Source organism: Lissotriton helveticus, chromosome 11 (genome assembly GCF_964261635.1).
Source record: "Lissotriton helveticus chromosome 11, aLisHel1.1, whole genome shotgun sequence".
Classification (NCBI taxonomy): Eukaryota; Metazoa; Chordata; class Amphibia; order Caudata; family Salamandridae; genus Lissotriton; species Lissotriton helveticus.
In genome coordinates this window covers 595,698,522-595,722,733 of record NC_136072.1, presented here as the reverse complement: position 1 = coordinate 595,722,733, position 24,212 = coordinate 595,698,522, and the positions used below count along the sequence as shown (strand labels likewise).

The following is a 24,212-nucleotide window of genomic DNA, read 5'->3' as shown; positions in this document are numbered from 1 at the left end:
AGACGTTGTTTGATTTAAACCACGTCATTTTATTGTTTATGCATCATGCTGCAAACACGATTGCATTTATATTTTTGTGTACTATATGCAGTTGGGTGTTTCTTTTACTATGGAACTTTCACTAGGTAATTTTCGTGGGCACACATTTCAGTTAACTAGGCAGGTGCATTATGGGATTATTAGGCAGGAGTTTTATCCACGAGCAAAGGTTGATTAAATAGGTCACAGGGCAGGATCTATTTGGGACTGAATCGGACCATGTGTGCAAGTCAGTTTGAAACATAAGGCATGGCGGGAGAGGGAGCAGGTTGATTCTTTTTTGGTAATGATGGGAGAGATGCAGACGTCAAATTGTTAGCCACGGCCTCTTAAGGTAAATGCACACAGATCTTGTATTTTGTTATGACTGAACACGAGGGGCTTTCACAGTATTTCTCGAATTTGTGTTTTTTAGTTAGCATCAGCTTTTTGTTAGCATGAGATTTTGAGAACAGGGGAGGTTAACGAGGGTTGACAGGGAAGGGGTTTATTGATAAAATGTTTTTATTTACCATCTTGCAGCCGCATTGCTCATGCACAGTCATTTAAACAGTTCTTTCTGATTTATTGCAGTACCCCTGACGAAGAACGTACATCGTTCGAAATGCATTGGGTTTTTCCACTATACTGGGTTAAATGAAAGTTGGCAACACATGTCTATGTTTAAGTTTGGATAAACAGCATATGACATTTGAAAATGAGGAATAAAACATTCCAGCTCAACTTTTGTCTCCGAAGTGATTTCATAAGTATGGAAAACATGGATTACTGAACATTTAAAAATGGGAACTTCATTGATTACTATGGTCAACGTTAAAAATTGGTTTATATATAGAGGATACTTTTCCTAAATTCAGCAGTGCAGCAGCTGGTGTCGTAACTTTTCGCACCTTTCCTCAAATATCAAAGCAATATCGGGCATAGACTGGGAGTCACTTGCCGGCCCTGACCCACATAGCACTTGCCACATCTGGGCTGCTGTTGCTGAGCGGAGGGGGCACGAGCTGCAGACCCACGCTGCAGCGACGAAGATGGGGAAACCGGACGCTCGACAGCCCAAGATAAATTTTGACAGCCGGAGGGGGGCTAAACAACCCAACCCTGAACAGGGGGACGTTGATGGGGCAAGCGGGGATCCAACGGATGTGGATAATGGTGCTGACCTCCGCCAACTGATGTTAGATATGCGGTCAAGTCTGCAAAGCATTGATGCTAAGCTGGACATTCTGACATCGCAAATGGACACGGTGAAATCACAGGTCTCAGCCCATGAAACCCGGCTGGACTGCCTGGAAAATAGACATACGGAGCAGCATGAATTTCAGCAAGAAAACAAAAGCACACATTTCTAGTATGGAGAAGTTGCTGGCTGTTATACAAGCGAAAAATGACGATTTGGAAGCGCGCTCTCGGAGGAGCAACATCCGCGTTACAGGTATTACGGAGACCACTGCCATATCTAAAATGGAGGTGTACATCTCAGATCTCCTACATGAACTCTTTGACCCTCATCTCTCACCTGTCTTCGTTGTGGCGCGTGTCCACCGGGCACCCGGGCCGAAACCGCCTGTTGGGGGGACACCACGACCGATTTTGGCTAAATTACTGAACTTTCAGGACAGAGATACAGTGCTGAAGCTGGCAAGGGAGAAGGGTAAAATCATACACAAAGGTAATCATATTTCGTTTTACCCTGACTTTACATTCACAGTGCAAGCGGCGCGACGAGAATTCTTGCCAGCGAAGAAGATGCTGATGGAAGCCGAAATCCCTTATTCACTACTATACCCTGCTAAGCTCAAGGTGTCTTATGATGGCACGTTAAATTTCTTCACGGACGCCAAAACGGCCCTTAAATTTGCGAGACATGTTGGTGGCTCCAAAACGAAGAAATCTGCTGCAGAGCGGGGCAATACAAATGACCGCCTTAGTGACAAAGATTGACATGTTGCCTGTTTGCGAATTGCTTGATCTCTGTTGCCTCATATACTCAAAACTGTGCTGTGATGACCCTCGATTGTTGCTGCTCTCTTGCAGCGGTTGATTGTCTACTTTTGGGACTCCCTGGTCGAGCTGGGGTGCAGGCCGGGTGTCTGGTCTGCGCTCCGCCCGTTCCGCTGAGTCGCACGTGTATTACGCTTAGGGCTATGTCGATTACCGTTATCTTTATGGCCTGCTATGTGGTGGATGTGTGCCGCATTATTTTGCTGCCATTGCTCATTGTTGCGCTGTACTTTCACACTTATACCTGTCCAAACTCGCTTTTCCTTTATTTGCTGGATACAGTCATGGCTAAACTTGACCGATTGGTAATGTGTAATGGCAGTGTAACATTTTTTGATATGTTTAGTTACTCACTGGTGCCTGAACTAAGTCCACAACACTGATCCCAGCCACCCTGTAGCAACAGGGGTGTATGCTGGAGCTTCCACGGGGAAGTCCCATATGTTCTGTTCACACCACTCTAGTGTGTTGTTTGCAAGGGTATGTCTCCGCCCAATTGGGGGGTTGGAGCGGGTGGGGGGTGGTACGGGGGGAAATGTTTGGTTGTACTGGTCCGGTCTTCGCTGCAGTCCTACCACACCATGGTGTATAATTAAGTCACCACTCTTGATACATAGTTTAGTCTGTGGATTCATTGCACATTTCACTGCATCTTCCCATGGATACGATTAAAATTGTTACTTGGAATGTCAGGGGAATGAATGATTGTAGGAAAGCGCGGCTAGTGCATGCATATTTAGCAAGGCATAATATTGACATCTGCTTCCTTCAGGAAACGCACCTGAATACCACCCCCTCCGCACGTCTTAAACACAGTAGATGGGCGCATATCCACTCAGCGATATACTCCAGCTATGCACGAGGAGTTGCTATACTGCTGAGAAGGGGACTGGATTGGAAGGAGCATGAGGTACATCTAGACCTGGAAGGTCGCTATGTTCTCTTACAGGGGACACTGGGAGTTCAAAGAGTGGTCTTAGCTGCGGTATATGGTCCAAATGCGGACTCCTCGGAGTTCTTCTGTGAAGTCTGGACAAAAATCGCAGCAATGCACTGCGACAATATCATATGGGGAGGGGACTTTAATGCTGTACTCAACGATAATATGGATAGGAAGGGCATTGCTAGACCACTACACCCACTTGCAGGTGCAGCTTTACATGACCTAATGTCAGAAGGTGTCCTGATAGATATTTGGCGGATCAGACATCCCGGTGAACTGGAGGGAACGTGTATATCAAGTGCACATGCTGCCTGGTCCAGGTTAGATTTTTGGCTCGTCACCCCCACGATTGCTGCATGGACGAAGGAGGTGAGGCATATGGCGATGTCCCTGTCAGACCACGCCCCTGTATTGCTGGTTGTCTCCCTCCCGGACTCTCCACACAGGGCATTTAGCTGGCGGCTTCCACTGCATGCCTTGCTAGATGAAGCATTTAAAGAGGAAATTTGAGCTGACATTGTGGAATACTTCACTCTTAACGATGGGTCGGTCACTACTGAGGCCACCTTGTGGGATGCCTTTAAGGTGGTAATCCGGGGTAAATGCATTGCCAGACAGGCTGGGGTATTGAAGGCGCTACGAGGTACCTTCACCAGAATAGAGGATCAGATTAGAGAGCTTGAAAAAAGGTTCTGTACCGCCGAGACACCCCAAGTGGCTGCGGAATTGAAAGATAAACTTATAGAATATTGTGAAGAAGCGCACCGTGAAGTAAAATTTTTGGGGAAACATGCTGAAGCCCGGCGTTATGGCGAAGGAGATCGGCCAGGGAAAATGTTGGCAAACATGGTTCGCAAGGCAACATCCCCACCCTTCATACACACTATCACTAATAAGGATGGAGACATAGTGGTAGGTCAAGCTGAAGTGCTGAACGAATTTCAGAACTTCTATGTGGACTTATACACGGCCAGGCACGTGGGGAGCACTGAGGGCCTTCAGGCCTTCTTGGACTCGATCGCACTAGTATGGTTCAGCGCACCGTCGCTACATGGACCTATCGGTCTCAGTGGAAGACATAAAACAGGTCATCAAAAGCCTTCCGCTGAATAAAGCCCCTGGCTCCGACGGCCTAACCACAGCATTCTCCAAAACGTATGTTGAGGAACTTGCGCCTCGGCTGTATGAAGTATATGGCGAGGCGTTGGAAACCGTTGTGCTCCCAGACTCAATGAGAGAAGCCCTAATAATCACTCTATTAAAACCCGACAAGGACGAGTTGCTGCTATATTCTTACCGTCCATTGTCACTTATAAATTTTGACGTGAAAATATATGCTAAACTGGTGGCGAATAGACTACAACCGCTTCTCCCAATGGTGGCACTGCCGGATCAATCCGGATTCATACCAGGCCGATGTACCTCACATAATATCAGAACGATCTTTGCAGTCCTGCACTATCTTCGTCCTAGTGTAAAAGCTGCCGCCATCTTCCTCGATGCGACAAAAGCATTTGATACTCTCGAATGGCCCTTTCTATTCCTGGTACTCGCACGTATGGGGTTCAGCCACATGTTCATAAACCAAATCCGACTCCTCTACACCGTTCCGAGGGCGAGAATAAGAGTAAATGGCATGATATCGGACTCCTTCCCTATTACTCGAGGCACCAGACAGGGGTGCCCACTCTCGCCCCTATTATTCGCAATTGCCATGGAGCCACTGGCTGCCAGAGTGCGCCAACACCACACTAATAGAGGAATAGGATTCAGCTCTAGAAGCCTGCTTATTTCTATGTATGCCGACAATGTCACTCTACATATTTTGAACCCCTCTGAAAACCTTGACCCGGTTCTAAGGGAATTTATCAAATTCGGAGGGCTGTCGGGTGTATCCATTAACTGGATGAAACCTGTCATGTTCCCCTTGACGGATGGCACACCTGAGGTGAAATCGGAGTTTCCATTACGTTGGGAGCCAGAGGAGGTCAAATACCTGGGCATATGGATCTGTAGGAATGTGCAGGACATTTGGAGCATGAACTTTGGGAGAGCGATGCACTGGCTGGAGGGTAAGGTGGAGATCTGGACCCGTCTGCCCCTCTCGGTGGCGGGTAGGGTGGCGCTGACTAAAATGATAGTCCTACCAAAATTTTTATATCTGTTTGTGAATGTCCCGATCCCCCTCACACAACATTTTTTTTAATGTTTACGCACACAGCTGTTGACATTGGTGTGGTCGGGTGGGCAAGCCAGGGTGTCGTGGGCCCTCCTGACGTTGCCGCTGAGACAGGGGGGTCTGGGTGCCCCAGACATGAGGCTCTACGCGCTGTGTGCACAGGCTCAATTTTTACATTTCTGGGTACATCGTACGCCATACCAGCCACATGTGGCAGTGGAAATAGATTCAGTCGCTCCCACTTCCTTGGAGGTTGCCCTTTATGAAAAATCCAAGCGTCCTAAAGCAGATGTGGACACTGCTGACATGCTGCGGTGGGCTTGGAGAGAGTTACAGAATAGAGCCCGTTTGCCACTGTTGTTTGCTCCAGCAATTCCATTGAGGGGGAACCCAATGCTGCCCTGTCTGGAAAAGGGAGGAGGGGTGTTGGAACTGAATGGGTCCCAATTGAAAACTTTTGCAGATTTATACCCGGAGGGGAAATTCCGCCCTCCACCTGCGGGTGACGGAGATGGTGAGGTGTCCTTTACGGAAAGGTTTGAGTACCACAAATTGAAATTAGCCTGCACTGCACTGTCAGAGAACTTCCCTGAGGCTCCTCCGACATTAGTTGCACTGCAAGATATTTTGGCTAGGGCGTCACCACGGAAACTGGTCACCAGATTATACACGGCAATGCAAGAGCAGGCCCCGGTTGTGACACCTAAATCGTTTCGGCTGTGGAATGTAGATTTAGACCCCCAATTATCGGATAAACAATGGGAGTTCTGTTGCAAACAATTGCTTGAGCTATCCCCAAATTATAGATTAAGACTGGTGCATTTCAAGTACTTACATAGGTATTACAGGGCACCAACTAATCTCCATCGCATGAAACTTAGACCTGATGCGCGATGTTGGCGGTGTGGGTATGAACCTGCTGATTTTTTACATATGGCATGGAATTGTCCCCAGCTGCAGGAATACTGGCAAGAAGTCTTTGCAACTGCTAATCAAATACTTGGCAGAATGGATGCCCCCACCCCGCACCTAGGGCTGTTGGGTTTAGTATGGGAAACTGCCCCTAATATGAGGAAACTACATGCACTCCTGCTATTGTATGCCAAGCGACAGATAGCGCTCTGCTGGGGGAAGAAAAAGGCTCCAACCCTTAAAGCGTGGCTGGCAGATGTGACTTATGGTAAGCTGCAACTAGAAACATACTGGGAACTAATGCCGGCCACCTCCAGACCCAGAGATGTCTGGGAGCCATTTCTAGCTTGGGCAAGGGCCACGGTGAGCTCCCCTCATGAGGTGGGACCTATGGGATCACCGTAATATTGTATGATTCTGATAATGAGCGTTGTGGGTGAGCTGCGCAGATGTGCAGGCGCAGTGCGACTGCATGCAAACCGTAATTTACTACGATATGTGCGGTAACTGACTGAGACCTGTCATGATGTAATATTTGGTTGCGCTGTTCCTCCTTGTAAAAGCGAACTGAGTTATAGTATGTCTCCCTTGCTACTGAAGATGCCTCAATTGTCTAATTCGCTCATGTTAGATGTATCACTTAAATGTGTGACTTTTGCTGTCATTTGATTTTCTCCTGTTTAACTATGATCTGTAGTTCCCTGTCATTGCAGTGGGGCTGGCGTGAAGGACTAGACCGGAACCTGTTATGTTGGTTTTCTACAAAAATGTGATCCTATATATGATTGTAGCTCAAACGCAGAAAATGTACCATTATCTGTCTGTATTACTCTATGAGCTGTATTGAATTGTGAGCATTCAATAAAAACAATAAAAAATAAATAAAAAAACAGGCGACGGCCATCAGAGGGCATGTCCATCAAGGTGTTCTGGACATCCCCAGAAAAGCCAGTCGTTCTGAACCATGCGTGACGTCGAAGCACCACTGACATTGAAATGGTCCTACCCAGTGAGTCGGCGGTGTCCAGTCCACTGCGGATGGCGAACTTAGCTGCGTCTCTCCCCTCAGAAACAGCACGGGAGAGCAAGGCCCGGGTTTCCTCCAGACACTGGGGAAGCACTTGTGCCACCATATCCCACACAGAGTGGGAATAACGGCCCAAGAGGCATGCGGTGTTCACTGACCGCAGCCCTAAGCTGGAGGAAGAAAACACTTTCCAGATACAGTCTGACGCCTGGGGAATGTTCTAAGGTAAGGAATCTGTAACTAACTGTTTCTTTCACATAGACGAATCTACACTAAACTTTCCCCAAAAAAATGTTCATCCACCTCAGCTCTTTCCTGCAAAGTTTTGGGGTGATTTATCAAGTAGGTACCAAGAAAAAGGGGGGTCTCAAACTCAAATTTCCTGAAGCATTTTACATAAACTTTGTTAAAAAGGGCTGCCATTAGGTACAAAATATTTGTATATCTGGGCAGCTTGGTTTGAGGGACTCTTGCGAAAGTCCCAGGAGCTCAACTTTAAACAACAAAGTGTTCTAATTGGTCAAAAGGCGTTTTTCCCAGCCATCTTGGTCCCGCAGGAGTGAGTGCTATGATTGGCTGACTGCAACGTGAACAAAAATGTTGTGGCAGCCATTACAGGACTCTGTCCCCCTAGCCCTTGTGGGGACGTGGGGGGTGGGTCCAAAAAAGAACCCCCCCACCCCCATGTCAAAATGTTAAAAAAAAATGTTTTTGCCATGATCCTGTGGTACTCCGGCTGGATTGTGGAAAACAACAAACAAAATGGTGGCCATAATGTATAAAAAAAGGATTAGCTCTGGGGTGGGCCTAGGTCCGGGTTCAATAAAAATACATATTTATTGGGGAGGGGGGCATGCATGGACCCCCCTCCCCAAGCTGATCATGGCCCATCCCCCAAGGCACAGTGCAGTATTCAAAGCAGATGGGGGCACAGAGCATTTCTCGCCGAGACAATCATGACCCTGGTGACCGCATCGCCTGGCACAATATTCAGACGGGAGAAGGGAACGCTAACACATTGAGACATGGATGAGTGGGTTTCAGCTCCCAGGCAGAATACCAAAGACTGTGTTCATTGACAAAAATTCAAGATTATTAAAATATCAGATAACTTACTTTGACCCGAATATGTGCCTTTAATCAGATAGCCCGGGCCTAAAAACTCAGTACAGAACCTTGCTTCTGGAGATTGCTCTCCATATGGGAGCCCTTTTTAACGTTTTTAAATCAGATGTGCCAGCTGGCAAGCCTCAGAAGAGTATTACCCTGTCTGAGAGCTAATTTAGTAAGCTCATTTCTCACTGCCTTGCCGTCCCGTGCTCTCCATGCCACTGGAAACAAGTTAGCCTGGCTCATGAGGGGTAATACCCTGAAACCGGTCCCAGGATGCTTGTTTCCGGTCCAGGGAGGACCTGGCCTGGCAGTTCAGGCGGGACTTTTCCCATGAGGAACAGGGTCAAGACGGATGTGCATATGGCTGGGTCCAAACTTGGGTGGCATAGTGAGCAAAAGAACAATGGATTAAACCCAGAGACAAGTTAGCCTGGCTCCTGAGGGGTAATACCCTGAAACCTGTCCCAGGATGCTTGTTTCCAGTCCAGAGAGGACCTGGCCTGGCAGTTCGGGCTGGACTGTTCCCATGAGGAACAGGGTCAAGATTGATGTGCATATGGCTGGGTCCAAACTGGGGTGGCATAGTGAGCTAAAGAACAATGGATTAAACCCAGATCAGTGACTGGAGGTGAGTGGTTGAAAAGTTTCAGCACTTCGTTCATCATCTTATAGTGTTTTCTATGTTCACCCTAAGTGGCCAAGGGTATGCCCACACTTGGGACCCTTGCTCGCTGTGCCACTGGATTCAAGCTAGCCTAGCTGATGAGGGGTAATATCCAAAAACTGGTACCAAGAAGTTTGTTTCCGGCCCAGGGAGGACTTGACCAGGCAATTTGGGCTGGACTGTTCCCATGAGGAACAGAGTCAAGACTGATTTGCATATGACTGTGTCCAAACTGGGGTGGCACAGTGAGCAAAAGAATGATGGATTAAACCCAGATCTGTGACTGGGGGTGACTGGTTGAAAAATGTCAGCATTCCGTTCTTCATTTTGTTGTGTTTTTACAGATGTAGCATTATCTGGTTTTGGGCTGGGTTTTAACAATGCACTATTGTGTATAGTCTAAGTTTAGACCTCAAGTCTAAGTTTACACTTTAGGTCTAAACTTAGACTTGAGGTCTTAATTTAGGCTTCAGGTCTACACTTAGACATTAGGTCTAAGTTTACCTTTGTAAATTGGGCCCTAAGTTATCATTGCAGATATTATATTTTAGCGTGCCTTGGACAAAAATGAGTGTACACATATGCAGTCTGTCTCCATTTATGTTTAGGAACTTTTTTTCAATATTTTGTTTTTAGACAGAGGAATACAAAGTACTGCATAGCTGTTCTGCTTAATAACATTGTAACATTACCTAATTTCAACACACTAGAAAAGCTTCTCTGGGAGATACATTAATATTTTGTCTCAGAGCGAAGGCAAAAATGACAAAGATGTTTTAAGAACTATTGATGGACGCGCAGTTCCGAAGTTCATGCAGGTTAAACCATTTCTCGTTCTTCCGGTCACAGCCACAAACCATTTTTAATCTTCACATTATAGCCAGTTGTATGTTACTGAGTTCATTGACCTTGAGTCGGTTCTGGGGGGTTTCACAATTACGTCCCGTCAGTCACCAGAAATGCCAGAAGCGAGTGGCTGACTGTTAAAAATGGGATTTCCGGTTCGCTAAGGCTGGCGAAAAAACCAGGCAGAAACCACCACTCTAGTCAGGGCAAGGGAGTTACACGCCAAGATAATCTCTGCTCACCCCCTTGGTAGTGTGACACGAGCAGTAAGGCTTACCCTGGAGGCAATGGAAGTTAAGTATTTGCGCACGCACCCACCAGCAACAACATCCAAGGCCCCCCACAAAAGGAACTCCACACAAGGTTATATAAAAATAGCCTTTGTATTATACCAAACACATTAGATAATGAACATACACTTTACAATGTGCCATAGGCACGGGCAGAATTTACAGGGGATTATATACATGGGACAGGGCCACATGGACCGCTGTCAGGAATAAGCACTTTTAGAACTAGCACTTGTTAGAAATAGCACTTTGTAGGAATAGAATACTTGTAGGAATAGCACTTAGAACATAGAACATATAATAACTGGCGGCGGGTACGGACCGTACCTTCTGTTCTGGTTGCGCGGGACAATGCGGGTGATCTCCTCAGCAGGCCGGAGCAGGCGGGAGGCGGCCGGTACGCTACAAGCATGTAGGCGTTTCTCGCCTCCCAAATGGGGCTCCGGGCTTTTCCAGAGGCTGGGGCGACCCAAAGGTGTGCGGCTCAGAGGAGGAGGGGGGCAGGGTGCAGGCGGCCCAGCGAAGCGGACGCGGCTCAGAGGAGAGCGGCGCGGCTCGAGGCGGGGCGGCCAGGCACGGGCTGCAAAGGGGGGCGAGCGAGGCACACTTCAGGCGGGGCTCCAGCGGCACAAGGATGTCAGACAAGTCCCAGCAACTTGGCAGGGAAGGCACAATAGAGTCCATTGGTCCTGGGACTCTGTTCTGGGGGCAAGCTCAGGATCAAGCCCTTGGAGATAGTTTTAAGCACCAAATAGCAAATGTAGCACACATCCAGTAACCACTGGCAAAGGGTAAGTACCACCTACGCAATCCTAAACACCTTAGGCCAACATCACGTAGGGAACCATGAACACACTAGTATAATCCATACTAGATAAAACAACCTCCTAAGCATAAACATATGTCTAGAGGGATCAGAACAGGGTGTGCAAAACATTCTACACACAGTACATTTCCTAGCAACCTAAGAAGCACATAAATCACCTTTAGCACATAACTCACATCAAAGTCCAGGTTGCGCCACTGCGCCAATACCTAAACGTAGCAGCTGCCCACAACTTGCTGGGCAGCTGGGGACAAGAACAGGGCCTAAACGCTGCAGCTGGCACTAAGTGCTGCATAGCTGGGGAAGGCCAAAGTAGGTGCGAAGGAGTGCGCCTCACTCCTGAGTCCAGAGAACACATGTCCCTAGAGGGAATACCTAAAGGTAGCAGCTGCCCACTACTTGCTGGGCAGCTGGGAATAAAAGTGCGGCCTGGGTTCTCACTAGCCCGTAGAACAAATGTGGCAAAATGTTAGAGCCAAGGGGCTCTAAAATAAAGCATGTCCCTAGGAGCACTCTGGCGCTAGATAAAGAACTGTGCCCCAACTAGGGAAAGAACTGGCCCCCAAATACTGTAAGGCGCGCTGGCGCTAGCAATAAATATGCCCACGGGGTTGGAGCGGCCCGCTGCCATCCGGGGCCGCTCTAAAGGGGAAACTTGGTTCTGGGCCTCGAAAACCACCACCCGGGGCAAGAGCACGGGCCCCTGAGGACCCCACGGGGCTCCTTAAATAACTGTGGCCAGAAGGAAAGAGGACTTGCCCCCAGATCGGAGGAGCCACACGGGGCTCTAGGAATAAACTGGTCCCCAACGTGGGAGTATGTTAGCCCGCACTCACCGGGGGCTATGCAGGACCTCTGCAGGCGCTGTCTCCTCGTCGGGGACTGCTGGCGGGACTCGGCCTCCGGGGCGCCCCTTCGTCGGGAGCCCCGTCACACACAATGCCTCGTCAGGTACGAGGCGCATCTTCACCTGGTCCCCCATCTCGGGACCGGGACTTCAGGTAGCGCCCGCGGGACGCTGTGCGGCTTCTCCCCGGCCGCGGGGAAACACGGAAATGACGCGCCCTTCTGGCCCGGCTGCGGGCCCCGCCCCTGTCACGGGCCGGAGTGCCTGGCTTCCGGGTCGGCCGAACGGGGCCGCGGCGGTGATCTTCTCTGCGCACATCCTGTAAGGGGTCCATTGAGTTTTGTAAGGGAAGGATGGGAGAGACCTCTCAAAGATCTCAAACAGGACATAATGGACTGTGTACTAGACCTGCGTTCACATATGGCAGAGTACATGAAGAGGGCAAATAAGTACCCTGAGACCATCCAGGAGCTTATTAAACACTGGTATGAAAAGAAGTCAGCACTGGTGGAGTACAAACCATGTCAGCTGGTGTAGATGTTGGAGTCTGTGGCTTCTAGGGCCCTCCAGGACAACTGGACTGGGCCCTATCCAATCTTAGAGAAGAAGGGGGGGTGTCACCTACTTGGTTGTCCTAGGCATCCCAAGGAGTCCTCATAGAGTTCTCATAAAACACCCTTCAGGACAGAGCTGACATGACCATGCTCATGGTCACTGATGGAGGCCAGGAGGAGGAAAGTGAACCCCTCCCTGGCCTACTGTAGGGAGCTGGCTCTGTATATGATACTGCCACTAGGTGGTAATACAATGCACAGTCTAGGATTTCCCAAAATTGTACAGGGCTCAATGTAAAACCCAAAATGCTCTACTTGTGGTAGTGTGGTCGAACAGCCTTAGGTCTAACACAGTGGAGCGTAGGACATTTAATGCACACAGTGATCAATAATGGACACACAACTCAAGAAGGAGATCCAGACCAATTTTAGAAAAATTATACTTTGTGTTTTATTTTAAGACCAAGACCTACTTGCTAAGGTAAGTATGTTTCAATTAAAGATACTTTTCACATTCAAAAGTTGACAGTGCAGTATTCAACAGTTCTAGATTATCCTGTGGAGGAAATCAATTGAGGGGTGTACTGAACGAGTATACAACTTACAGTTCCAGTCTTCGGGTGGTCAGACCAACACTGAGTGCCGGGTCGATTATGGGGGACTGGGGCACCCATAATGCACGGATTATTGTGCCCTGGGTGATGCAGCATGCCACCAGGTGGCACCATACAGGCTGCCCACCTGGTAGCCCTAGCTTTCTGTGTTCTGGCTGACCAGCCCACACTTTCCTACGCCTGCTGCCAAGACAGGATTCTGACCTCCTGCCAAGACACTGTGATTACCTACAGGAACAAAGGCTTGGGCAGGAAGGATGTCACATTTCCCTCCACTCAGGCAGGCTAGTGAAGTGGAATATCAATGAGGTGAGCTCCAAATGCTGCACTGCCTCTGATATGCAACAGGGCTGACTCCCAGTGGAGGGAACAGCCCTCCCCCTGACCTAGACATAATTGCACCCAGGCAGATGGAAAATCAGCTATGAAGGGAGGTGTACACCCCCGGAAGGCTAGTCATACCTCCAGGGTGAGCAGCCTGGTCTGAACACCAGAACTTGATTTCTGCCATCTTTAGTAATGCCAGAATAAAGGGTTCTGGTGAGAAAAGGTGACATACCCCTGAATGTGGTCACCTCAGGGACGGACTAGCTGCCCATTGGCTACTAGCTCCCACACCCCATAACGTCCCAAAATCTAGGATTTAAGGGACCCCCTTACACCAGAACCTCAGATCCGACCAACTTACATCAAGGAAAGACCAAGAGGAGACTTATGTTGCTGACAAAAGGACTTTGCCCGCAGCACTAAAGCAAAAGAGCGATACTTTGTCCCTGTGGTAACAGACCTGGAACTGAGTGAACGACCCTTGCCTTAAACTCAGCACTCCCGAAGAGAGGGACCCCTGTGGAAGCCAGAAGGACCCTCAGTCTCCTCTCGACTAGTGGCACTAGTTTGCTGCAAACTGCAGATAAAACCACTCACTGGATCTGAAGAATCACGGGCCATCGGGCCCTCCGTGGGATCCTTCAAATCCAGGTGGTCCAGTGCAGTGTGGGAGTTGTAGGCTTGCCTGCTATGAAGTTTCAGGCTTCTAACTCACTCCCCGGGACCCAGTGAAGTTCCAGAATCATTTTGCTGTGCTTACCGCTGCCATGGCTTGTTGGTTGCCAGTCTGGTAACAACCCCCCACACTTGATGCTGCATCTACAGGAAAACCCGTGCAACCTTCATCTGACGCCAACAGCTGTGTTTCTGGTGTGTTTTCGCATTATGTTTATTGCAGCCTTGTGTAAGCAGTAAAAACAGCATCTCTGCAGCTCCCGTTTAGTACCATGGGCAGCCAGGACAACTCTGCACCCAGGCTCCACGTGCCTGATCCAGGGGCCTGCACGACCTGAATCCTGTTAGGGTTTCACCAGGGTTGGATTGGGAATGAAAATCGGCCCGGGCACACACAAAAAAAATTCGGCCCACATTTGCATAAACCATCCTCATATCACTGCGTTGGTGTATTCTTATAAAAAAACTTTAGGGGGGGGGGGTTAAAAAAATGCACGCGTTAGTTTAGACTGGTGAAACAAGTCAGGCCACTTCTACTCAGGCCCCCTGCCCCCGCTCAGTATGTGCAGACATTAATGGGTCGGCCCGAGAGACAAAGGGACTGACACCTCTGCCTGGTGCTAAACGGAGGTAATGAGCACCCATCTGCACCTAGAAAGGCCACTCAGACACCCACGGGGCCACTGACTGTATCAGAAGAACAGAGACAGCGCCCAAACAGCCCCCCCAGACTGCTAAAAAAACAGCCCACAGCAGCCCTCGGACACCGGCCCCTCGGGCATTGCCCGAATGCCCGCGTTACCAATCCGACGCTGGGTTTCACGTAACTCACCCTGCAAGTAACCGATTGTCACCAGTAGATTTTGCCATTAACCACAACGTTATATCTTCCAAGTATTATTTTGCACTGATTTAATATTTCTTCAAATATCTATAACTCCAGTTATCTGTATGCTATTCAGTTCATTTTGGTGTCTAAATTGACATTAAAAAAACTGTATTTTTTAAACTTGGTGTTGATTTCTCTTGAGTGATTTTCAATTACTTATCTTCTATTTTGTTACTCTGAAATGCTTAACACGTATTCCTCTAGTTAAGCAAGACTGCTCTATGCCACTCTACCAGGACTGAACTAAGGCTTTATTAGTGTAAAACCAAGGACCATCTTTAGAGTATTGTGATAATATTACATGGTAAAGCTACCTGGCCATGACGAGTCTCGGCAATGACGCTGAACATCCTGTGATTCTGGGCAAATCACTTAATCTCCCCGAGCCTAATCAAAAATGAATGTGTCCTCATGTAATGCAACTGGTGCTACGTAAAGCGCTCTGATACCCGATACAGGGTCAAGTATGCGCTATATAAAAGTACTTAAAAAATTGTTAATAATACCCAACAGAACTCATTTTGCAAATTTAGAATTATGAACAATTGAGTTGCATGACAGATTACAGGCATTTATTTGGAGCAATCGCACAACCAACTGATTTGCTTTACCAGAATTGTAATTTGTGTCCTGTGGCTTAGAAAAGGATCTTTGTATCCATAACATCAACCGACTGATCTACTTATTTTTTTTACATAGCGCTGACTAGACCCAAAGGTATCAGAGCGCTTTACATAAGGTTCCACAAAGTTGCAAAAATTACATCCGTTACAAATTAAATATTACACCAATGAAAACAATTAAGTAGCATAGAGGATGATGTTCATGGAGTGAAGAAAGGTAAGGGGGTAGGGAAAAGGAGTAGGGGGGAGATACATCTGAGAGACACAGGGAATGTCTGTCCAAGGACCGGCTGGGTAGGTGAGGGCCGAGGGGGAAGTCTATAGCCCACCTCCTCAATAGCTATCCGGTAGCTCCACCGGGCATCAGCTAAATAGCTAAGTATCCACGGAAAAACATTAAAGAAGACAAAAAAAGAAGCATAGAGGGAGAAGGGGGGGTGTAGGGATGGGAGGGGGGTATGTCGGAGAGACTAAGGAAAGTCTGTCCAAAGTCCGGCTGGGTAGGTGACAGCCGAGGGGGGGTCCGCAGCCCATCTCCTCTTTATCTATCAGGTAGCTCCACCTGGCATTGGTCAAGTAGCTAAGTCTCCATGGTCACGGGAAAGATCCCAAAGTAAAAGTCCAGAAAGGTGAGCAGGTTGAAGGTCAGGAGAGGGCTGTGATCAAGATCAAGGTCGTAGGCCAGTTATAATGTCCAGTAGTAGAGCATTAAGGAGCGACCCACTGAGGCGGCCATCTTGAGGTCAAACACGGGGATTGTGTCCTTGATGTATGAAATAAATCAGTCGGTCCCCCATAATCTCAATAACTCAAAATGCCAAGGGGGTGTAAGCTTTGCAGTGGTGAGGTAAGGACAGGGCTCGTGTTTTAAAAGAGGGGGGCAAGGGTGTCACTCCCCCTCCAGCCGCAACCGTAACTCAGAGGTAGTGAGGGCAAGTGAGTAGAATAATGCGCAGCGAGCACCCCAGGGTGGTTAGCCGGGTAATCAGGATGTTGGCCGAGGGTAAGGGGCCTTCTCAGAAGGACAGAAACGTTGGTCAGCGGCATCAGAAAGCATTCCTCATCCCCTTGATGTTCAGGATGGTGCCCACGATCACACCAAAGATCCCCACAGCTGGACCCAGGTCGCTATGTTTCAAGTATTATATTCTGAGACTTTCTGGGCTCACAGAGTTGCTTGCAAAGAGGTTCCTTAAAATGCAGTTTGTTCTGACTAGTTATGCAGAACAGCTTTACTATCATATTTTTCCTTCTTATCAATTTAATTAGGAGTGGATTGTGTACAAATAATGCATATGTATTATTAGATCATATACTTACTATCACTGACTTGCCTCTCAATGATACTACCTAAGCATGACTCCATCCCTCTTGATCTCACCCCATTCTGGGCAACCACGCCACAAATCGACTTGTTGGCTTCCATAACTTTTTTCCCTTTTACTGCAGAAATCCACCAAGCTATTTCACTGGCTATTATCAGTAGGCCAAATTATTCTTCTTGTACTCTATTTTTTCAGTGCATAAAGGTGCAGTGCGTAGCCATCAGGTTTCAGATTCTAATACTGGTAAGATACACCAGGAGCGCAACGTGTTTGCTGTACAGATCTTTGAGTAATCTGCAGTTTGCAGGTTTAAATTATCATACGATAACTCAATAAGTCAATATTCCTGAAACTGCGCATAACCTGCAGGTCATGCAGGTAGTTTAAATCCCTGTATGAAACTTCAGTTTGGAAGGTTACACATGGCGCGCAGTGGGTTGTGGACTGTGCTCTGCAGGCATCATGGAGCAGCGGCAGTAGGTAGAGAGATGCCTCTCATCTTACTTTGCCGGGGGCCCTTCTTCTTTTGTTACGCCACTATTCCTACGATGGGGGTGGGAACCCATAGTCATGGCGAGAAGAATGTTGATCCAAAACTGGAGTAATGCCTACTAAGGTTGATATTAGGATCAAAAGCGTCCAAAAAAAGGTAGCCTTTATGCATGGCTTTCTAAAACATGCTTTTACGATAGGGCATTGGAAGCTAGGTAGGTGAGTACACCATCACAGAATATAAACAAACATTAGCAAAGCCAATAGGTCTTGCATATGCAGGAGCTGCTGGCTTTGCCAATGTCTTTTTCCCATGCTGTACAGCAGCATGGCTAAAAGTTAGTGACGTGACAGAGGAGAGTGGCATGGAGTGGAGTTGCGTAGAGTGGCATAGGGTAGAGTGGCCTAGGGTAAAGTGGCGTACAATGGAGTAGTGTAGAGTGGAGTGGCACAGAGTAGAGTGACGTAGAGTGGAATAGAGTAGAGCAGAGTAGTGTAGAGTGGTGTGGCATAGAGTGGAGAGGCAAGGAGTGCCATAGAGTGGAGTGGCATAGGGTAGAGTGGCCTAGGGTAAAGTGGCGAATAATGGAGTAGTGTAGAGTCGAGTGGCATAGAGTAGAGTGCCGTAGAGTGGAATAGAGTGGAGCAGAGTGGTGTAGAGTCATGTAGAGTGGCGTGGCGTTGAGTGGAGAGGCATGGAGTGGCGTAGAGTGAAGTGGCATAGAGCAGAGTGGTGTAGACTAGAGTAGCTTATAGTAGTCTGATAAAGAGTGGAGTGGGTAGAGTGGGGTGGAGTAGAATAGTGTGAAGTGGTGTAGCGTAGAGTGAGGGATAGAGTAGAGTGGTGTAGTGCAGAGTGGCGTAGTGTAGAGTGGTGTAGAGTACAGTGGCAAGGCATAGAGTAGTGTGGCATTAATTGGAGTGGCGGAGAGTAGACTGGTGTAGAGTGGCGTAGAGTTGCGTAGACTGGAGTGGCATACAGTACAGTGGCATAGTGTAGAGTAGCAAAGAGTAGAGTAGCATAGAGTGGCATAGAGTGCAGTGGTGTGGAACAGAGTGGCGTAGAGTAGAGTGGTGTATACTAGAGTGGTGTATAGTAGAGTGGAGTGGCATAGATTGCGGTGGAGTACAGTGGTGTAGAGTGGCATAGAGTAGAGTGTGGCGTAGAGTGGTGTAGAGTTGAGTAGAGTGTCGTAGAGTGACAACGTGGTGTAGATTAGAGTGGCGTGGAGTGGCATTGAGTGACATGGAATGGAGTAGAGTAAAGTGGAGCAGAGTGGCACGACATGAAGCAGAGTGGTGTGGAGTACAGTGAAGAGGCACAGAGTGGAGTGGGGTAGAGTGGAATGGCATAAAGTGGAGTAGAGTAGTGTAGAGGGGAGTGCCATAGAGTAGAGTGGTGTAGAATAGAGTGGCATAGAGAGGAGTGGAGTACAGTGGCATAGAGTGGGGTAGCACAGAGTAGAAAGGGGTAGAGTTAAGTTGCACAGAGGAGAGTGTGTGCAAGTGGCATGGAGTGGTGTACAGTGGCATAGAGTAAAGTAGAAAAGAGTGGTATATTGTGGAGTAGAGTGGCATAGAGTGGCATGGAGTGGAGTGACGTACAGTAGAGTGGAGTCTTGCAGGGTGGAGTGGCATAGAGTAGAGTGGCATAGAGTAGAATGGCGTAGAGTGGAGAGACATAGAGTGTCACAGAGTAGAGTGGAATAAGTGGAGTGGCATAGAGTGCCCTAGAGTGGCATTGTGTGGAGTAGCATGCAGCGGTGTAGAGCAGTGTGGCATAGAGTGGTGTAGAGTAGAGTAGCATAGAGTGCTAAATAGTGGAATAGTGTTGCGTAGAACAGAGTAGCAAAGAATAGAGTGGAGTGGCATGGAGTACAGCTGCATGGAGTGGAGTGACAGAGTGGCATTGTATGGAGTGGAGCAGCGTAGCGTACAGTGGCATAGAATAAAGTGGCTTGGCATAGAGTGGAGTGGTGTAGAGGAGAGTGGTGTAGAGGAGAGTGGAGTGATGTAGAGTGGAGTGGGGCAGAGAAAAGTGGCATAGAGTAGAGTGGTGTGGAGTGGTGTAGAGTGGAGTGGTGTGGAGTGGTGTAGAGTGGAGTGGCATAAAGTGGGGTGGAGTGGTGTAAAGTGGCATAGAGTGGAGTAGCTTGGAGTATAGTGACGTAGAGTGGTGCAGCTGTGGGTGTGTGTTATTATAGCATCAATTACTGTAGATAGGGTGAAAGCAACATAAATAGGAAGCTGTATGCCTGGGTTAAAAGTAGAAAAGCATATTGCACGTTCAGGAATAATACTTACGTGCTTATTTTTTAAAAAGTGCTTTGCAAAAAGACGAGGTAGAACAAAGTCAGGTAGAAGTCATTTACTTGGTCCATGCTCTATGGAGGAGCGGACACAAAAAGGAAGGGAAGCTTATGGGACCCAAGGAGTCGAAAGATTACACATGAGAGTCAAAACGAAAACAACCAATGGTAAACTGCGGAGAGCCAGCTGAATTGTAAACAATATGTCTCACAGCACAGTGCATGCTCTGTATAGGCGCGACCTAAAAAGTGACGATATGAGTATAGAGGTTGTATTCTACAATAGGTTAGACAACTGTACTTAGTTAAAATTTGGTGTCCTGTTTAACCCTTCCTGTGTGCCGGCCAGGCAGGTGACTAAACATTCGATTTACAGCTTGTCAAATCTTGCATGCTTTAATGCAGCATCTCATAGACGTCTTAAATTATTGTATGTTTGTATGTGTTGTGACTTTTTAAAGTGTTAATTTTATAAGTTAAATGTCTCCCAATAAAATTCACTTGACTACAACAAGCATGTACAGGGATAGTAACAGACCAAAAGAGTAGTGTCCCCTGAAGTAAGCATAATGCATGATTTGTAGAGATGAATAATTTAATGAATACAAATTCTGGAAATACAAAAGTGCAGAACACTCAGTATAGGTTATGTTACTCTTGTGAGTCCATGTAGCAGTCCCATGATAGGGTACTGTAGTCAATGGACCCCCCTCTCCCAAATGGCTGTCTCAACACCCATACCCTTTTATTACAGGTATCACCTGTCAGTTGACCTTGCTAATAAAACGTAGCTGGGAGCACATGCCATCACTCCAGTTATCCTCAGTACCCATGCCTCTGTGTCATTTTTTAAGTGCTCTCAAGTCTCATGCAAGAGTTATTGTATACAGCAAGGGGCTTGCAGTCCGCCCATCGCTTAACATTTGTTGGCTTCATTGTCACTCTTATTTGCTGCCTTCTAATTGGCCACGCTTGCTGGCTGCACTTCCTCCACTTTCAGCTGGAGCATGGATCTAGTACTGATTGCTTCAGCTTGATTGCTGTCCTTCTGCTGATCGCGGGGTGACTGAGGCACTGCTTTTCAATTTTTCTTTATCCCGGTCATCCTTGTTAAACCTTATGCCATTTGTAGCTATGTTTCACTATGCCACAGCACTTCAAAGAATCATGTTCTCCTTTGACATGTGACAACAGATGTTATCTGCTTCCAAATGTATTTTCACTAAGTCATGGACATGGGCGCAATTGCTTTTTTAATGTTTTCCCAAGCATCAGGATGTTAACGGATTTGCTCAGAATCACAGGGGTGATGTGCCCATACCTAACAAGCATAGGCAGAGTCAATAGGATTTGTCTTTGAGACTATTAGCTCTGCCATTGCCTTTTGTTCATGCTGTACACCAAGGGTATTGTCGACTCTGGCAGTGACTTTTATCCATGCTGGGTAGCACAGTGGCTGCTGTGCAGCATAGCTAAAAATAATTAAAAAAAAGACTGATACATCCAGTGCGAATGCAGTTTCAAAAAAGTACAAAGCACATTAGTCCTTACTGCATCATAGTGTTTTATAAAAAATTAGTTTAAGCTACACTGCAAAAGCCAATAGCTATAGCTATCATTGCAAGACTAATTCGTTTTGTAAATATGTGTTGCTCATGAGGGCAATGGGCCCAAAATATTTCAAGCAGCATGAAATGTTCAATTTGTGGTGTTACGTTTCATCATATTAAAGCTATGTGGCTTGAAACCGTCAAAAATCCCGTTTATAACACATATGGATTAGATAATACTCAGGGTTTTGGGCGTCACAAGACGTAAAGAAAGCGGCACATAAACACACACACAATTACCTATTTTTAGTCACAGAACGTTGCAAGCTCGGAAGCCTGGCAAAAGTCGAAATTCTTTTCCAGCAGCTAGAAATTTGCGAAAAAATCACGTGCCGTCCCATCACGCTGGTTAAAGGTGAACGTGAAGATTACGCCCACCGACAAGACACGTACAGTGTATTCTGTACGCCCGCCACGCCCTCCCCCTCCTTCGTCATCTCACGCGGTCGCAGCACTTTCACCTGCTAGCAGATTCGATGTTAAAATAAATTCATATTTTATTTCTACAAAGTTGTTTACCACGGTAAAAACAAACCCGCAACGTGTGTCTGACTAACATAACTCATTAGGCATATGCTTTGGAGACCGTCTTCCAAAAAAACATGGCGACCCGAGTATATTTTTTTGTAAATGGAGATCTGCGAGTTACCCGAACAGTTCTCATTTGTGTGTCCGCCATTTAAGATGGCAGCCTGCATTGTTTTTAAGCCGTCGTCAGCTGTTTGCTTTTATCTACGTGTGCAGATATGTGGCAAACACACCCAGTCGGCAGATTGCTATAGACGGCAGAACTGCTGCTGACTGTAACAGGGTGAGGGGAGAACGCAATTACAGCTGCTGCCAGTTTAGCACTCCTATTGTTCAGGATCATTTCATATAAAAATACGCAGAATCTGACAAAATGTATTCAGAATATGAGTAGGGAAGCAAGATTTCCACATTAACATTCTGGAGCACGCTTCATTTACATTCTGTAGCACGCTTTGACACATATGTTAGAATGTTACACACGCAAGCCAGTTTTTCAACCGCTAAGGCACATACCTTGGCCGATGGCATTGTCACATGCGGGTTGGGTTTCCTTCCGGGATACATGGGACGTGCTTTGACAAACCAGGAACAGCACAATCCAAGGGAATTTCTCCGCGACATGTACTCACGTGTGCAGCGACATCATGCGCGGTGTTACAGCGCATTCGACGGAGAGCACATTGGCTTATTTGGAATCCATTTCACTGGAGTGCAAGGCCAGTAAACACAACAAAACTGCAAAGCTTCTTCTCTCGCTCTCTCTCTCTCTCTCTCTCTCTCTCTCTCTTTCTTTCCCCGCCTTCTCCTAACCGGTCATTGCTATGACTCAGCAGCATGACATACACTTCCTAGTCATTATGCGCCTCTCTCAGCTTCTAATGCTTGTCAACCGAATAGATTAACTCTGCAAGGTTATGGATCCTGCCTGTGCAGGCATTTACGCAATGTAGGGTGTATGCGCTTCTGTTATTTGTGTGTAGGGTTATGAATTTCATCAAATAAAACATGCTTGAAGTAAACGTATGTCTCATTGTTCTGTTGAATTCAGAAATATACGCAGCGGTTTACTGCAGTTTGAGCTGAAAGACTGTTAACGGCTGTGCAAATTCCCACCAATCATTGAAGCTTTCTAAGAATGTATATAATGAGGGTCCTTTTGCGCCAGTTTCCTCCTGGAAATTCTGAGGCCTTCCTTAAATGTATCGATTTATTTGCAACATTGATTTCACTTTCTGTTGCAATAACCACTCACAGCACTCTGGTCCATCTGATCCACTTTCTTCCCCTTTTCAGTCCTCTAATACCACTCTGTCCACATACATAATGGGGCCGATCCACAAAAATATTTAGGAGTACAGGAAGTAGTACTACAGGATTAACCCTTTACATACTCTTACAGGCCTTTGTGAATCAGCTCTAAAACGTCCAACTCCCTTTTACTAAAAGTACAAAGAGAACACAGTCCTTTTCTATTTGTACTAATTGTATATGAACATTCCCTGACTATTCCCGTTTTATTCCCATTTTAGATGTTTTACAGGCAATTCACAACACATGGAATATTCATTTGATGTATTCCAAAATGACTTTATGAATACCCCACCCCTTAGCGTTAAAATAAGAATGGCATAATGGGTTAATTTATGAATTCATATTGACCGCCTGTTCTAGCCCTCGAGGCAAAGGTGACCGAGACTTGAAGCGGCAAGCAGCACAACATAAAACAAACTATAAAGGTCATGTTGCCAACTGTGTTTCCTCAAAGGAGTGTAATCAAACAGAATTCCACCAACATCCTCCTTCTTTCAATTTTTTTTAAAACAGCAACATCAATTGCAGTTGAGGGACAGTCAACATTGTATGTTGGCCGGCACAGAATGGGATTAGCTATGGTCCTCACCTTCCGCAACCGCCTATCGCAGAGAAAGTCCATTGGACCAAAAGTAGGATGTTGACCACATTTATCATTGGGCCGCGAAGGGGGTGGGATCTAGTAAGGCTGATTACTGACAAATGGCTAAGAAGGAACAGGCTAGGCTGGTCCTGCCTTTTCAGGCATTTGATGGTTCTGTTGTCATCCCCCATCCATCATGTTTTTTGTGTGCTGGTAGTGAAGATAGATGTCAACGGAGAAAAGGCTGCCTCAAACCAGTTTGCTCCCCATAATTATGTTTGATGCAAAGCAAATCAATCACCCCATCTCTTGATTTTTCTTTAAAAATAAGAAAATAAAAATAAAAGTACAAATCTACTTGAAAGAAAAAGAAAGCATCACTGCAAATAGTCTGCACTATGCAGCATGCTTTACTGAGTGAAGTTAAATCCAAATTAAAGATTAAAGACCAAGATTGCCTCTTTCTTCCGATTTGTTCTGACTAGCTCTCATTTTCACAGCATGTGTGACCACGATAGGAGGAAATTGCCCTAAAATGGTCTTATGTGTGGTCCAGTAGCTCAGAAGTAAGTTGCCTCCCTTAGTGATGTATAATATAGATTTGTATAGCGTAACAGTTGCCCACGGGTATCAAGGCGCTTCTTACCATTCCCGACAGTGTACCTGAACTTGACCAATG

The 24,212-nt window shown here is 46.9% G+C and overlaps 1 protein-coding gene across 6 annotated transcripts in view; it reads right to left on the bottom strand.

Moving 5' to 3' along the window:
* The window catches only part of ZBTB38 (zinc finger and BTB domain containing 38), a 185,830-nt gene that overhangs the window by 133,468 nt on the left and 28,150 nt on the right, over positions 1–24,212 (bottom strand). The window contains exon 1 of one of the 6 annotated variants that reach the window (XM_078666389.1): positions 22,153–22,446. The exons of 2 other annotated variants lie outside the window; for them this stretch is intronic. Coding sequence is in view for 1 of the 4 variants with exons in the window: in XM_078666388.1 (XP_078522514.1) it covers positions 22,153–22,260 (108 nt within the window). In the remaining 3 variants the exon portion in view is untranslated. Of the gene's footprint in view, positions 1–21,348; positions 21,498–22,152; positions 22,447–24,212 lie in introns of those variants that run through there. 3 more of the 6 variants (XM_078666388.1, XM_078666392.1, XM_078666390.1) reach the window with 3 other exon arrangements.